General features: G+C 48.7%; 2 protein-coding genes across 2 annotated transcripts in view; one reads left to right on the forward strand and one right to left on the reverse strand.

Moving 5' to 3' along the window:
- Positions 1–213: 213 nt before the first annotated feature.
- MILR1 (mast cell immunoglobulin like receptor 1) lies at positions 214–15682 on the reverse strand. The gene is made up of 9 exons (XM_084864164.1): positions 15456–15682; positions 10286–10552; positions 8765–9046; positions 7113–7214; positions 4194–4283; positions 3224–3280; positions 3037–3096; positions 2316–2396; positions 214–636 (listed from the first exon to the last, which is right to left on the reverse strand). Exons 1-8 carry the CDS (start codon positions 15541–15543, stop codon positions 2344–2346), a joined length of 999 nt encoding a protein of 332 aa, XP_084720290.1. The 5' UTR covers positions 15544–15682; the 3' UTR covers positions 214–636; positions 2316–2343.
- The window catches only part of PECAM1 (platelet and endothelial cell adhesion molecule 1), a 76872-nt gene continuing 75873 nt past the window's right edge, over positions 15639–16637 (forward strand). The window contains exon 1 of the mRNA XM_084864146.1: positions 15639–15671. The gene's annotated coding sequence lies outside the window, so the exon portion shown is untranslated. The remainder of the gene's footprint in view (positions 15672–16637) is intronic.

Genomic DNA, 16637 nt, shown 5'->3' on the forward strand with positions numbered 1-16637 from the left:
TTAAGAAGTGAAGAAGCCTGAATTAACTCTCATAGAGGCTCCATGACATCGGTGTTACTTCTCTCTCATTTGTCCCCTAGGTGGGCTGAATAGACTCCCCCCAAAAAACATACGTCCAAGTCCTAACTCCTGGAGCCTGTGAATGTCACCTTATTTGGAAAAAGGGTGTTTGCAGATGAAATTAGGTTAAGGATTTTAAAATGAGGTCATTCTGGATTATCCAGGCGGTTCCTAAATTTATTTTTTTTTAATATATTTTTTATTGATTTTTTACAGAGAGGAAGGGAGAGGGATAGAGAGCTAGAAGTGTCGATGAGAGAGAAACATCGACCAGCTGCCTCCTGCACACCCCCACCGGGGATGTGCCCGCAACCAAGGTACATGCCCCTGACGAGAATCGAACCTGGGACCTTTCAGTCCGCAGACCGATGCTCTACCACTGAGCCAAAACGGTTTCGGCCGGTTCCTAAATCTTGTGACCAGTTTTCCTATAAGAGAATGTCAGAGGAAGGGGAGGCCACATGAAGACAGAGGTAGAGATTGGAGTGATGCTGCCGCGAACCAAGAACCACCGGAAACAGAGGAGCAGGCAGGATTCTCCCATAGCGCCTTTGGAGGGATTTCTAGCCTCCAGAACTGTGAGGAAAAAAAATTTCTGTTTTAATTCACCAGTTAATGATAATTTGTTACCACAGTCCTAGGAAACTAATCCATTCTCTCTTCTCCACCAACTCAACTCTGTGCTGTTCTCTCCACAGAACACTGATCGGATATGCAACACATATAGGCATGCCTTTGACATTAGCTCAGTCTTGAGGACTGAGAAAATCACTGAAAAATAAATATAAATTTTTTTTGCAGCCCAGCTGGGTGTAGCTCAGGGGCTGAGCCTTAACCCAAGAACCAAGAAGTCACTGGTTCGATTAGTCAGGGCATATGCCGGATGGGGGCTCAATCCCCAGTAGGGAGCATGAAGGAGGCAGCTAATAAATGATTCTCTCTCATCATTGATGTTTCTCTCTCTCTCTGAAATAAATTAAAAAATAATAAATAAATTATTATTTTTGCAGCCTCTGAAAATTTGAGAACAGATTTCAATGGCAATGAGTAACAAGCGCGTACTTGTTGAGTAATCTTGCCTGCCTCTCACTGTTTTCCTTAGACACCTTTTCAAGGTCACCGTTTTTTTGTTTTAGAATTTAGGCCTTTGTGTTTTTGCTTTGAACCTTTATTGAGCACAGGGCCAGGGAAACCAGAAAGATGACCATAATGTTTTCAGGATGCATTTATGAAAAGCACAGTGGCCTAACAGTTAAGTGACGTGAAAATGGGGAGAACAGTTCATGCCTAAAATAGCAAAAGCATTTAAGAACTGTCACCAGTCAGGATCCCACCTGACAAAGCTGTGGTCTGATGACAGGGTTGGCAGTGCCTGAATGTGCCAAAGGGAGAGCATTTAATCACAAAAATCAGTGACTCACTGTAGGTAACCACGAGAGACTTTTGTGTGTGTGTCCATGGGGCATGCCTGTATGCATACAGGGTCCTTGGTTGATTACCTCCCACCCACTCCCCCTCCCCCACCTTCCCTCCGAGATTCCGCACTCTGTTCCAGGCTTGGAGCCTCTGGATCCACTCCATTCCTCAGTTTATTTTGTTACTGAAATGCCACTTATGAGTGAGATCATGGGATACTTATCTTTCTCTGATTGACTTATTTCACTTAGCATAATACTCCAGGAGAGACATTTAAAAAAAAAAAAATTGACTTCAGAGAAGAAAGGAGAGGGAGAGAGAGAAACATCAATGAGAGAGAATCTTGATTGGCTAGCTGTCTCCTGCATGCCCCCTACTGGGGATGGAACCCACAACCCCGTTATGTGCCCTGACTGGAATCAGACAGTGACCTCCTGGTTCATAGGTGGATGCTCATTTGCTAAGCCACACCAGCTGGGCAGGAGAGATATTTTAGTGTCAGTCAAGCCCAGCCTTAACTGACTTAGTGGTTGAGCCTTAACCCAAGAACCAAGAGGTCTTGGGTTAAGGCTCAACAATGTTAAGGCTCAAAACCAACAGTGTGGTTTTGTGGTTGAACATCAACCTATTTACCAGAGGTCATGGTTCAATTTCTGGTCAGGGCAAATGCCTGGGTTGTGGGTTCAATCTCCAGCTGATCAATGATTCTCTCTGATCATTGATGTTTCTATATCTCTTTCCCTCTCCCTTCCTCTCTGAAATCAATACAAACATATTTAAAATGTCAAATCAAGTCTGCCTTTTCTTCATGTAAATCAGCTTTGTAAAAATTATCTTACCCTGAGATGTAGTTTGTATCTTTAAATTTCATAAGCTGAGTTCAGCATAGACACATCTAGTTTTATCATCATTATGCACTTCTGAAATATAAAAGAAGAAATAATTTAGTAAAATTAGAATATATATCCATAGAGTCGCTTAACATTTTTTATTTTAGTAGCAGGGTGAACTGACAAACAACTATTAACTTTTCTCCTGGACTATATCAAGTAATTTATTATTTAAAAAGAAAATTATTCTTCAATTACACTTTAAATTCAATATTATTTTGTACTAGGTTCAGGTATATAGCACAGTGGCTAGATAATCATATACTTTACATCATGTTTTCCCGATATTTCTAGTAGCCACCTGACACCGGATGTAGTTATTATAATATTACTGTCTATATGCTCTATGCTGTACTTTACATCCCCATGACTGTTTTGTAACTACCAATTTGTACTTCTTAATCCCTTCACCTGTTTCAAGTAATTTATTATTGAAAAATGGTTTAGAAATGCCCCTGCATCCTCCTCTGGATGTTTTATGTGATACCCCCCCGTCCCATCGTTCCCTCTTCCCTGTTAGGAGCCGTGGTACTGGTTACTCTTGGTCTCCTGGGTGTGCGTGTTGTCCCCATCCACCCCATTTTGGGGCTCCTGAAGTCCTGGAATATGGTGGTCTCACAGGGACCACTGTCTCATTCACCAGTATCTCTTATCCCAAACTGTGGCTCACCTGGTATCACCTCCAGGAACATGGGGGTGGCATAATGTATCTCGTGAGAGTGTTCAGTATCTGGGCAAAAGACAAGAAACAGAGTTATTGGGCCTATGAGCTGAACCCCTGGTCACTCAAGGGCAGAGGCTCAGCTGGCTGCCCTCGCAATGGCACGTAGCCTCTGGACTTTGCAGGGAGTGCTTACCCTCTTGGGCTGTGGAAACACACTGTCTTGGTGCCACGCCTGGCACTGGCTCCTTATCTGTAAGATGGGAACGGCATAGATTGGGAGTTAGGGCTGTTTATGTTGGACAGGGCAGGTAAATTGCTTAGCACTGTGCCTGGAACACGGCTGGCCCTCAGTCAGTGTGGACTGGATTTGTTCTTGTTGGCCAAGGCTGTGGGTCTGTTGACCATAAATCCGTGTGTGATGGCTGCTTTAAGAGGTGATCATAGCCCAGTCAGTGTGGCTCAATTGGTTGAGCATTGTCCCATGCACCAAGAGGTCACCAGTTTAATTCCCAGTCAGGGTACATGCCCAGTTTGGGGCTTGATTCCCAGTAAAGGGCCTGCAGGAGGCAGCAAATCAGTGTTTCTATCTCTCTCCCTCTCCCTTAAATCAATTTAAAAAAAAGGTGCCTAACCGGCATGGCTCAGTGGTTGAGCATTGACCTGTGAAACAGGGGATAATGGTTAGATTCCTGGTTGGGGCATGTGCCTGGTTTATGGGCTCAATCCCCAGTGCAGGGCGTGCAGAAGGCAGCCAATCAATGATTCTTTCTCATCTTTGATGTTTCTTTCTTTCCCTCTTCTTCCCCTTCTGAAATCAATAAAAAAACATTTTTTAAGTGATCATAAAGGGATTTTGGGCACAGTGAAGATCATTCCAAACTGATATTAAAAAATTTCCAACATCTGTTGTTTAGTGAAAAAAAATCAAGATGTAGAATAGCTTCTCTGTGACACACTGCCATTTCTGCCCTGTGTTTAGAAGTCAGCACACACATAGACTATCTGTAGAAAGATTTAAAAAACTGATTGTTGTCTCTGGAAAGTGGGACTGGGCATCAGGGGTGGGAAGGAAACATTGTACCTGTGTGTCTGTATGACCTTTAAAAAATAAGATGAAAACCAACCAACCAAACGAATGAAAATACCAAAAAAAGTTATCTTACCTGCTTGATCTTCATGGACATTGGCATATATTCCAACTTCTGTAGGTGTATTTCCATAGTCTCTGGGTGCTTTATTTCTCATAGCTTTTCCTGTGTAAATTACGCAAAATTAATTGAATTAAACCAATTCAGCCACATTTTTTGATCTCCTCTGCCAAGGAGCAGAATTCCCCAAAGTTCTGAAACAAACAATGAGCTGCTCCAATGGCCTTGTTGTCTATTGAAGGAAACTATGGTCCCAGTAAGAGTCCATAGCACCTGCTTTCCCAAGCGAGAACCCTCCTGATTTATTCTCCCAGCTCTGCAAGTGACTTCCTTTGCCTATCAGATTACACTTGAGATGGCCAGAGACCCATTTTTTTTTTTTAAAAAAAATACATTTTTATTGATTTTTTACAGAGAGGAAGGGAGAGGGATAGAGAGCTAGAAACATCGATCAGCTGCCTCCTGCTCACCCCCTACTGGGGATCTGCCTGCAGCCAATGTACATGCCCTTGACCGGAATCAAACCTGGGACCTTTCAGTCCACAGACCAACGCTCTATCCACTGAGCCAAACCGGTTTAGGCCAGAGACCCATTTTCTTTCCTTCGCTGAAAAGAACAGTCTGTCAAAAGCTTTGTAATATCTGCAAGAGATAGTAAATTACCCAGCTGAGTTCTCTTTAGCTGTGGCCAGTACTCAACGCAAAGAATATTAACTCCACTTTTGCAAAACTTCAGGCTTTTTGTAGGAAGGGAGACAGGTTTTGAAAATGTGTGAGATGTCTGCCTTGGCTGGGAGGTTCAGTTGGTTGGAGTGTTGTGTATGGGAGGCAACTGATTGATATTTTTCTCTCACATCAGTGCTTCTCCCTTTCTCTCTAAATCAATAAAAAACATATCCTTAGGTGAGGATAAAACACATCTGTGCAAAAAAGAAAAAAACGTATGAGGTGTATATACTTATTACATCTATTTAAAAAAAAAAAATATATATATATATATTTTAATATATATTTTTCATTGATTTCAGAGAGGGAAGGAGAGAGATTTAGAAACATCAATGATGAGAGAGAATCATTGATCAGCTACCTTCTGCACACCCCTCACTGGGAATCGAACCCGCAACTCAGGCATGTGCCCTTGACAGGAATTGAACCCAGGACCCTTCAGTCCGAAGGTCTACGTTCTATCCACTTGGCCAAACCAGATGGGGCTTGACATCTATATTTTTTTTATACCAATATCTCTTTATTAAGTAAAATTTTTCTGCATTTATCTGAAGATTGACTTCTATTTTTAAGTTTTATACCAACTGAGTCCCTGACTTCTCTCGGAATTATAATCCAGAGGTGGAGGAGGCGCAGGAGCCTGACATTTATCGCTTAGTTCTTTCCCCAGCTGTGACAGTTTCTCCCGTGACCCCATTCTACAGGTCAGAATGCTGAGGCTCAAACATGGTGGGTGCCAGTGCTGAGGTACAAAGTGTCTTTTGTTCAAATCTCAATATTCCTCTACACTTGTGTGCCCGATGAAAAGGCCGTTTTGAAATCTTAACTAGAGGTGGCCATAAGAGGAGGTTAGTGCCTGGGGCTTGACACAGCACTTCAGGTGGAGCGGAGAGGTAGAGTGCTCGTGTTTGTCTTCATGTACTGGGTTCCTCCGAGTGGCTGAAAAATACGAGGCTAAGGAAGCTCTTGCCTTTGAGAAGGTGACAATCAGGACCGCTCCATCATTTGCAGGGCTCAGGGCAAAATAAAAATGTGGGGCCTCTTGTTAAAAATTATTAATATTTATATACTTATGTTCGTAGCACACTATTCATAGCCCAAAGGTGGAATAACCCAAGAGCACAACATGGATGGGCCTTGAGGACATTAGGTAACTGACATGAGCTACTTACAAAAGGACAGATTCTCTAGGATCCCACTTGTATGAGGTCCTTCCTAGAGTAGACAAGCAGAATGGTAGGGGCCCGGGGCTAGGGGGAGGGGGAGGTGACTGGTGAGCTAGTGTTTGAGGGGGCAGAGTTTCCGTTTTACAAGATGAGAACAGTGCTGGGGATGGATGGTGGTGATGGTTGCACAACAATGAGAATACTCAGTGCCCCTGAACTGTGTACTTAACCTGATTACGATGGTACATTTTATGGTCATGTATATTTTACCACAATTTAAAAAGTAATTTTCCTTCGGTGGCTAACTGTCGACCTATGAACCAGAAGGTCATGGTTCGATTCCCGGTCAGGACATATGACTTGGTTGAGATTTGATCCCCAATAGGGTGTGTGCAGGAGGCAGCCAATTAATGATTCTCTGTCATCATTGATATTTCTCTCTCTCTCTCTCTCTGAAATCAATAAAAATACATATATTTTTAAAAAGTAATTTTAAAAAGTGAAAAGTATTAAGAATTTCAAGCCAGTGACAGCATGGAGCATTAAACCAAGGTGGGGCTCTTCTTAGCCCAGGCCTTGTGTGACTACACAGGGCCCACACCGTTGAGCAATCTAGATAAGGAAAGCTCTTACTCGATAACATCAGCAAATCTGTGCCATTTACCTTCCCCTTTCTCAGCTTTTTCTTCTCTTTATATTTCTTCACATCCATTTCTTTTTTTAATTTAATTTTATTTTATTGATTTTTACACAGAGAGGAAGAGAGAGGGATAGAGAGTTGGAAACATCGATGAGAGAGAATCATCGATCAGCTGCCTTCTGCGCACCCCCCACTGGGGATGTGCCCGCAACCAAGGTACATGCCCCCGACCGGAATCGAACCCGGGACCTTTCAGTCCGCAGACCGACGCTCTACCACTGAGCCAAACCGGTTTCGGCCTTCACATCCATTTCTGATTCCCCTTTCCCTTCCTCCTCACCTCCCCTTCGGTCTGTCTCCCAAACCCGTGGGAAACAATGGAAAAGCTCTAATAGAACTTACTGGCTTTGTACTTCTGTCGAATCCAAAATGCCAGAAGTAGGATTACAATTAGCATCAGCAGCGGAAGCAGTAGCTGCAGGCAGAGTGGACAGCCGTCTCCACCTGGAGGAAGATGGCATTCACCGGTCAGCGCACAGCTTTCTTTCCTAATGACGGTGGACTGTGAATGGTTCTGGAAAAAGTGATCGTTTCCATGGTAACCAATGTATTGTGCACCCTCTCCCTGCACTGCTGTGGACATCTGCAATTCCCAGTGAAGTTCTTAAAGTCACAACCAAGTTGCATCTTCCACAGGGGTCACACAAGGAGACAACACAGCATTTAACAGACCAGAATGTGGCTACAATAAGCTTCCGAATGGCCTGGCCATTTATTGGACAAAGCCCTTAGCCATGTTGGCATAATTTATGGCACCCAAACGGCTACCATTTATTATTAGCTGCATGTCAGACACTGTGTTAAGCACTTCACATGCATTGCCTTATTTGTCTTACTAGTGTCACTCCCGTTTTACAAATGAGTAGAGTAAGGCTCAGAAAGGGTTAAGTGACTTTCTCAAGGTCACACACCTAGTAGGCGGGAAGGCTGTGATTTGTGGGCAAAAGCCTGATCCTGGGGTCTGACTCCCACAGGCTGCCTCGCTTTTCAGGACTTAAAGCTAGGGTGTGGGCTCTTCTGAGGATGAGGCCGGGTGGAGTGCTACTGCCAAGTGTGCCTATTGCCTTTGCTAACCTACCTTTTGGCCAGGTTTGAAACTAGAATTCGCAGGCTTTTTGGAGTTCTGTACTGGAACATGGCAGCATAGGTGAGAGCCAGCCCCAGTTCCAGCCTGACCCCCTTTTCCAGCCTGACCCCCCTTTCCACCCAGGCTCTGACCTGCACCCTGAGGGGCCTTGCATGCATGTGGACCCTAGCCTGCATGTCCAAATGCCATTTACACCCCCACAAGCAGCTCCCTTAGCTTGGGTTCAGGAATCCTCACTGTGGTCCACCCTTGGGAGGATGAACTGGGAAAGAGACTTGCCCGGGCCCTGTGGGTGGGCTCTGATCTGATTGGGTAGGGAATTTGGACACAGGTACCAAGAGTGTGGTGTAAAAAAGTGGGGATACAGGGTCCAGGTGGGCATATTCCCATGGCCCCCTGGACTCCTCAGCCTGTGGGAATGTGCATGGCCAAGATACACCAGAGCAGTACCCTCCAAAACCCAGGAAAGGGACAGGGGCCCTTCTTGCCCCGAGAGTCACACTGAAAGTCTAGACTCACCAAGTGTTAGCAGGGGGGCAATAAACAGCCAAGTAGGCATTAGAAGTCACCGAAAAAGCAAAAGAAATGAGACCTGGCGGCTCCAAGAGAGATGCAAATTCTAGTGATTGCTCAGAACCCAGGCAGTGGAAGGTGGAGGCAGGAGGCAGGGTCTAGTCAGAAAGTCTCATTGCAAGGTCCCTTCCTGCCACAGTGTCTAGGCTTTTCTATGACTTTTTGTTTTGTTTTGTTTTGTTTTTATGGCAGAAAGCAATCCCATCACAGTTTGTATGGACCCTACCAAAGGAAAAGCACTTGGAAGCAGGTGGCCAAAGTGGGAAGTGGACTGGCAGGAGAAGTTTCTGGAAGCAAATCCAGACCCTGTTGAAAGAGCTCAGGTAGTCCTTACTTGTTGAAGGCATGGTGGCGGGATCACTGCGTCTTGCATAGTCAGGCAGGCTGTTTTTAGCTTCACAACTGTACTCTTCCCCTTCTCTGGTGTTGCTCTTGGTTAAATCAAATTCAGCAGGCTCCCTTACGTGCTTGGAAATAACTGGTGACAGGGCGATGCCCTTTTTAAAGAAAGTATAATGGATGGGCAGAGAACCGTTGGAGGAGATGCAGCTTAGTGTTATATAAAGGTTTGGCTGTTTTTGAATGACAATTTTCAGTACTGGAGTGGTCACTGGGTCTAGAAAAATGAAAGCGCATGTTACAGGAATACAGATTGGGTTCACTCACCCAGTCCATAAATGTGGATCAAAACCCTACTCTATTCCCCGATGTGGTCCCAGGGATGATTGACACCCTTCCTGAGAAGTCAAGAAGCTTGCAACCATTGGGAAAGGCCAGTGACCGCTCTATCATTAGATTGTTAAAACGGCTATAATCTAAAAAGCTAAGAACCACTGACCTAGAGCAGAGGTGTCCAATAGAACATTCTGTAATGATAGAAATGTTCTGTGTCTGTGGTGTCTAATATGGCAGCCACCTATGGCTACTGAACACTTGAAATGTGACTAAGGAGACTGAGGGACTATGTTTTTTTATTCCATCTAATTTTGATTAAATATTAAATTTAAATTGCCATGTGTGACTGACTGCTGCCATAATGGAGAATATAGATCTAGGGAACCGCTCCAAGATTTTGCCAGTATCAGAGCATCTATGTTTAGAAGAATCCAGGCACACTGTACATGTATACCTGGAAACCCTCTCTCCCCGGAGTTTATTTTCAAGGTCACCTTTATAGAGGAGCCCATTAATGCCAGGCTGTGAGAGGCTTAGGGTGGGATATGGGAGAGAAATATATAAATCAATAAGATGTGGTTGGGCAGGAAGAACATAGGCTGGTGGGTGGTCATTGCAAAGGGAAGAGGTGGGAAAAGCCTGGGGCTTTGGAGACCCTTTTCCACCAGGCCCGACATTGATTCTCGGACTTCTCGCAGAGAAAAAAGTCATTTTTGCCTAGCTGATGGGAATCCTAGAGGAAAGCCTCTAGAAAAGATTTCAACAACTTTCCAAATCATTGATGTAAGACTTTTTGTCTTAGATAACCAGCCTATTATCATCTGAAATAGCCAAAAAGTCTTTGGGGAGAAAGTGAAATGGAATTATCCTATATAGTAAAAGGCTAATATGCAAATTATCCCCTTGACTGGGAGTTTGATTGGGAGGCGGGGCCAACTGACCAACCACCCTCAGCCCCTCCCTCCCACCAGCCCCACCCAATTGCCCCAATTGGGGAGGGCCGGCTGGACCCCACCTGTGCACAAATTCATGCACAGGGCTTCTAGTTAAGAATAAAGGTCTCAGTGACATACTTTTCAGGCTCTCAAGTGAGTGCTTGCAAGGGGAACAGAGAGACCATTATAGAATAGAAGAGGGTCCTACACATCACAGGGCCCTGTGGAACGAGTGCTCTTCTTACCCACAATTGTGAAGTTGAACTCGGGACTGTAGGTTATACAGTTGGAAAAATTAGCTTTGCATTTGTAGGGCCCCAAATCACAGGCTTCTGAGATGCTTAGGTTAAAAATCACGGGTTTTCCTTTGCTCTCCTGGGTGGTTCCTATGCGATTCTTCTTCCGAAACAAGGTGATTTGTACTGATTGGTTCTGGTGGGAACAACTTAGAGATACATTTTGACCCTTTACGACTATATTTGTTTCTGAGTACAAACTTGGAGACGTGCATTCTGGAAAACAACATAACATAAGAGAAAGTTCTTGTTAATGTCCCTTGATAATAATTGTCTGGCCACCTTTTGTGGATCAAAGTGGTGGAGATAATGCTCTTGGCAAACTTTCCTAAAGGGGGCGTTTCTTGCCTACACAGCCTGGCTGATCAGTGTATGAGGAAGTCTCAGGGCCTACAGAGGCCCCACCCAATGAGATGGTGGCCTCGACAAGCCTTCTTGTGCTTGCTATCTCTCTGGCCAGTAAGAGCCTGAAGTGGACCCAATAAAGATGGCTATGCTGACTTAGAAATACTAAAGTTCTAGGTTCTATAACCAACCTTTATGTCTGGTAGCTAGTTTTGTCCATTTATTTGAAATTTCTTATTTTGGAAAATAAGAACTTTCAAAATAATAGTAGAAAAGAGAGTACAATGATCCCCCATGGACCTATCACCCAGCTTCAATAACGATCAACTCATGGTCCATCCTACTTCATCTGCCTCCCACCCCTTTCCATTATTTTAAAGAAAATACCAGGGAGGATCCAAGATGGCTGCTCGGGTATACACCTAGCCGCAGCAGCTCACAACAATTTCAAGGGAATACAACTAAAATGTAGAGTGGACATTGCCCAGAGCTACAGGCAGTCGACTGACTGAAAACTCTACAATAGGAAGGAGGGAGAAAACCAGAAGGAAAATCAGAGGAGCTGAAAAAAAGCCTAAGGTACGGAGACATGCTGCCCGCTCGCACGCACACGCGCGTGGAGAGGTCGCAGCCGGAGAGGAGGAGAGGGCTGGGTGCTGCCCGGCGTTCCCTAGCAGGAAGGAAATAGAACCCCCAGCCTGGGCTGAACCCCCGAACCGGCAGCGCTGAGCCCCAAGTTATGTGCCAGACCCTGGGGACCCAGGCTCCGGCAGGGGGAGACAATCCCGGGGGACGGCGAAATGCAGGGCCCCCGGAGTCGCGCGCACATGGCGCGCAGAGGACTGAATGTTGACTCTGATACTGGATTACCCTAGCCGGAAGAAACAAAGCCTCCGGCGGCAGCTCTGAGCCTCAGTCCAGACCGCCCCGAACTCCAGGTCTGGGCCAGTCCCTGGGGACCCAGGCTCGGGCAGGGGGAGACGGAGCTGTGAGGTGGAGTCCTGGGAGCGCGGCGAAAGGCCGAGCCCCCGGAGTCGCACACACTGTGCGCAGAGGACAGTCTGTTGACTCTGATCCTGGACTCCCCTAGTGGGAGGGAGAAATAAAGCTCCAGACTGGAGGAACGCCACGAGGAGCAGGAGCCCCTGCCGGACACCGGCCAGCCGGACACCGGCCAGCCGGGCGCCAGCAAGGAGCCGGGCGACGGGGCCCCCAGTGGGGGGGGTGCCCCTGAGCCTTCGACTGCTGAGCGCTGGCAACGGAGTCAAGGACGGGGGCTGCTTCCTGGGCGGCGCCGACCCCGGCAACAGGCTGGAGCAGCGCGGGAGCCCGCGGAGAACAAAGGGGTGCCACAGGCCAACCTGCTGAGCTCCCAGGACAAGGAGGAAGAAACCAAAGAAGTTCTCAATGTGAAGAAATCAAGTGAGAGCAAATGATAGTAAAATTACTTAAGAAAGAATACAAAGAAGATCTTGAAAAATCAAAGACTAAGTCAGAACTCAACGCACCAGCCAACATTGCAACATAAATGCGTTTTGTTTTTTTTTTAAAAAAAGAAAAAAAAAAGAGAAAAAAGGGACAGAATGTTGGAACAGCGGCGACCAGGCCTAGAGTGGCCAGGCACAAGGCAGTGGCAGCTGGGCCCGGAGCAGCAATGGCCAGGCCCCAGAGCAGCAGCAGCCAGAACAAGAGCATCAACGGCCAGCACTGGAGCAGCCAGACCTGGGGCAGTGGCAGCCAGGCCTGAGGCAGAGGCGGCCAAGCCCAGGGTGGCCAGTCCAGGAACACCCAGACACGGAGTGGCTGGGCCCGGAGAAGCCCGGCCCAGAGCAGCCGGGTTGGGAGCAGCCAGGCCCAGAACAGCAGTAGCCAAGCACGGAGCATCCAGGCTGGGAGCGGCCAGGCTCGGAGCAGCCGGGTCGGGTGCGGCCAGGCCCGGAGCAGCGGCGGCCAGGCTGGGAGCGGCCAGGCCCGGAGTAGCTGGGTCTGGTGTGGCCAGGCCCGGAGCAGCGGCTGCCAGGCTGGGAGCGGCCAGGCCCGGAGCAGCAGCTGCCAGGCTGGGAGCGGCCAGGCCCGGAGCAGCCGGGTCTGGTGCGGCCAGGCCAGGAGCAGCGGCTGCCAGGCTGGGAGCGGCCAGGCCCGGAGCAGCAGCTGCCAGGCTGGGAGTGGCCAGGCCCAGAGCAACAGCTGCCAGGCTGGGAGCGGCCAGGCCCGGAGCAGCCGGGTCTGGTGCGGCCAGGCCCGGAGCAGCGACTGCCAGGCTGGGAGCGGCCAGGCCCGGAGCAGCCGGGTCTGGTGCGGCCAGGCCAGGAGCAGCGGCTGCCAGGCTGGGAGCGGCCAGGCCCGGAGCAGCCGGGTCTGGTGCGGCCAGGCCAGGAGCAGCGGCTGCCAGGCTGGGAGCGGCCAGGCCCGGAGTAGCTGGGTCTGGTGTGGCCAGGCCCGGAGCAGCGGCTGCCAGGCTGGGAGCGGCCAGGCCCAGAGCAACAGCTGCCAGGCTGGGAGCGGCCAGGCCCGGAGCAGCGACTGCCAGGCTGGGAGCGGCCAGGCCCGGAGCAGCCGGGTCTTGTGCGGCCAGACCCGGAGCAGCAGCTGCCAGGCTGGGAGCGGCCAGGCCCGGAGCAGCCGGGTCTGGTGCGGCCAGGCCCGGAGCAGCGACTGCCAGGCTGGGAGCGGCCAGGCCCGGAGCAGCCGGGTCTTGTGCGGCCAGGCCAGGAGCAGCGGCTGCCAGGCTGGGAGCGGCCAGGCCCGGAGCAGCCGGGTCTGGTGCGGCCAGGCCAGGAGCAGCGGCTGCCAGGCTGGGAGCGGCCAGGCCCGGAGTAGCTGGGTCTGGTGTGGCCAGGCCCGGAGCAGCGGCTGCCAGGCTGGGAGCGGCCAGGCCCAGAGCAACAGCTGCCAGGCTGGGAGCGGCCAGGCCCGGAGCAGCGACTGCCAGGCTGGGAGCGGCCAGGCCCGGAGCAGCCGGGTCTGGTGCGGCCAGGCCCGGAGCAGCGACTGCCAGGCTGGGAGCGGCCAGGCCCGGAGCAGCCGGGTCTTGTGCGGCCAGGCCAGGAGCAGCGGCTGCCAGGCTGGGAGCGGCCAGGCCCGGAGCAGCCGGGTCTGGTGCGGCCAGGCCAGGAGCAGCGGCTGCCAGGCTGGGAGCGGCCAGGCCCGGAGCAGCCGGGTCTGGTGCGGCCAGGCCCGGAGCAGCGGCTGCCAGGCTGGGAGCGGCCAGGCCCGGAGCAGCCGGGTCTGGTGCGGCCAGGCCCGGAGCAGCGGCTGCCAGGCTGGGAGCGGCCAGGCCCGGAGCAGCGGGGTCTGGTGCGGCCAGGCCAGGAGCAATGGCTGCCAGGCTGGGAGCAGCCAGGCCCGGAGCAGCGGCTGTCAGGCTGGGAGCGGCCAGGCCCGGAGCGGCCGGGACCGGAGCAACCGGTCCCAGAGCAGCCGGGTCGGGTGCGGCCAGGCCTGTAGCAGCAACAGCCAAGTCCAGAGCAACTAGGTCGGGAGCGGCAGTGACCAGACCCGGAGCAGCTGGTTGTGGAACGAATCAGAGCAACAGAGGCCAGGCCCGGAGCAGCCAGGCCCGAAACAGCTCGCTCCTCGCCTGTACCTGCCCAAGGCTGCCTCTCAGACATGGCTGGAAACTTTTGCGGGAACTTGAGGGTCTGCTGAATCAAGTGATGAAGGCTTAGATCTGGATGTGTTGAGTTAGTATAGTGCTGGGGTGTTGATCTGTGAGTGCCTTGGGTGGGGCCTGGATGAGGCTGGTTGACCTATTTGGAAATGTCTTTTGTGTGAAGTGTATCATTGGGCATGTGGAGGTATTATTGTTATGAGAAAATGCTAAGTAACAGATTTACTATCTGAAAAGGGATTTACTATCGGGGAAAGGGAGGGAGGAAGAGACTGAACATAAACTGTGCACCTATGGATGAGGACAATGGGGGATGGGGAGGGGGCAGAGGTTGGGGTGGGAACCTGGTGGAGGGGGAAGAAATGAGGAACCTTTGTAATAATATGAACAATAAAGATTGATTTAAAAAAAAAAAAAAAAGAAAAAAAAAAGAAAATACCAGACCGCATGTTATTGCATCCATAAATTTCAGTATTGAGAAAGAGAAAAATAGCCCCTGACTGTTGGGGACTGGCCTGGCTAGGAACTGACCTGTCACTCACAGCTAGAAAACCAATACCAAGGCCACTCTATGACCATGATGGATCAAGACAAAAAAGAGACAACTCCATAACCATGTCTGGACATAGATCAGAATTACTAATATACCTAATTATATCATTATTTCCATTTTCTAATTGGATCCAATCCAGAGTAGAGACTGCTGCTTTGAATCTTCCTCCAAACCACCTAATATAGATCTAAATCTTATCATAAGACCTTTCTATCATCCTCCTACTGAGAGATCCCATGATTTTCTTGGTATACATTTTCTCCCCAAACCCAGCTTTGTTCAACTACATGGGTATCCCTGGTGATCTTTGGCTGGAGGATATTGGTAGTTTGAATCGCTAAAAGATATGGACCCTTTTGTGAACATAACAATTACCATTATTACGCCTAACAATTAACAATAATTTATCTCTCAGTCTCAAGAAAGATACTCCAACCCCCTCCCTAAAATCACTTCATTTTAAACAGCAGGTAATAGAAAAAGACTTTACTCTGGTTATTCATCTAAAAGCATAGAAAAACTTATTCATGAAAGATCATGTTTAAAGCTGACCATCCACTGTTTTGGTGAAGACGGTTTTAGTACAAGAGAGAGAAGTAAATGAAACTTACTGTTTGTTTTTTTCATTGTCTTAGAATCCAGTTCTGCTTTTAGAGTCAAAAAAGAGAAAAGAAACCCCAAAAAACTTTTTTTCCACATCAGTTTGGTTTTGAGATGCAAGCTTTAGATGTGACAGAAGAAAAATGCCCTTGTCTGTTCATATGGCTCCACATTCTCCGGAGTGAAATTGGAGAAGAAGCCAAAGGAGGTGTGGTGGCACCATAGTGGTGAGTCACTTAGAGAACTTCTTTCTTTTAGACTAACTTATAGAGTTCACAGTTGCCTGCGTAAGCTTGGCATAATACGACTGGTTGGTTTGTTCAACACGTGTTCCTCAATGACTTCTTGTAAGAAGAGAGAGAGATGTGGGAAGTTGGGCCAACTCAGGTTGGAAGAGAAGTTGAACTATGTGTTTGTGGGGGTGGGGGTGGGGGAGAGGGATACAAATATGACTGTTGTCTTTTTTTTTTAAATATATTTTATTGATTTTGTACAGAGAGGAAGGGAGAGAGATAGAGAGTTAGAAACATCGATGAGAGAGAGTATTGATCAGCTGCCTCTTGCACACCCCCTACTGGGGATATGCCCGCAACCAAGGTACATGCCCTTGACCGGAATCGAACCCGGGTCCCTTTAGTCCCCAAGCCGACGCTCTATCCATTGAGCCAAACCGGTCTCGGCATGACTGTTGTCTTTTGAAAACCCACCTGATCATCTCTCTTTGGATTTGGCCTATATCAAAAGGAACTTAATGGAAGTTTGCTTTAGCCTTGGGAAACAAATATTGAGTGTCTAGAGAGCAGACATACACAAGCATGGCATCAGAAATGCCTGATTTTGTGAAATGTAGATTCCTAGGCCCTATTCCACACTTACTGGGGGTGAAACTTGGGACTCTAAATTTTAACAAGGGCCTCAGCTGTCTCAAGAGTCTCTAAATTACATCCCAGAATGTACTGTGGTTCACTTCTACCTGATGCAGAATTCTCCCGGCTCTGTGAAGTGTACACAGATAAAACCACATATTCTGGCGTCACCACTCTGAAGTGGGGCCTGGGAGGTGCTGAGGGGCTTCCCAAGTGGAGGGAACTGTGACTGGGCCACTCGGGCTACTGGTTCTTGTTGTCACCCAGGGTTGGCCTTGTAGGTCTCGCACGTTCCTGTGGCCAGGTGCCCTCTCTGTGGGGAAGCCA

This window comes from Pipistrellus hanaki (genome assembly GCF_964339955.1).
Source record: "Pipistrellus hanaki genome assembly, chromosome: 16".
Taxonomy (NCBI): Eukaryota; Metazoa; Chordata; class Mammalia; order Chiroptera; family Vespertilionidae; genus Pipistrellus; species Pipistrellus hanaki.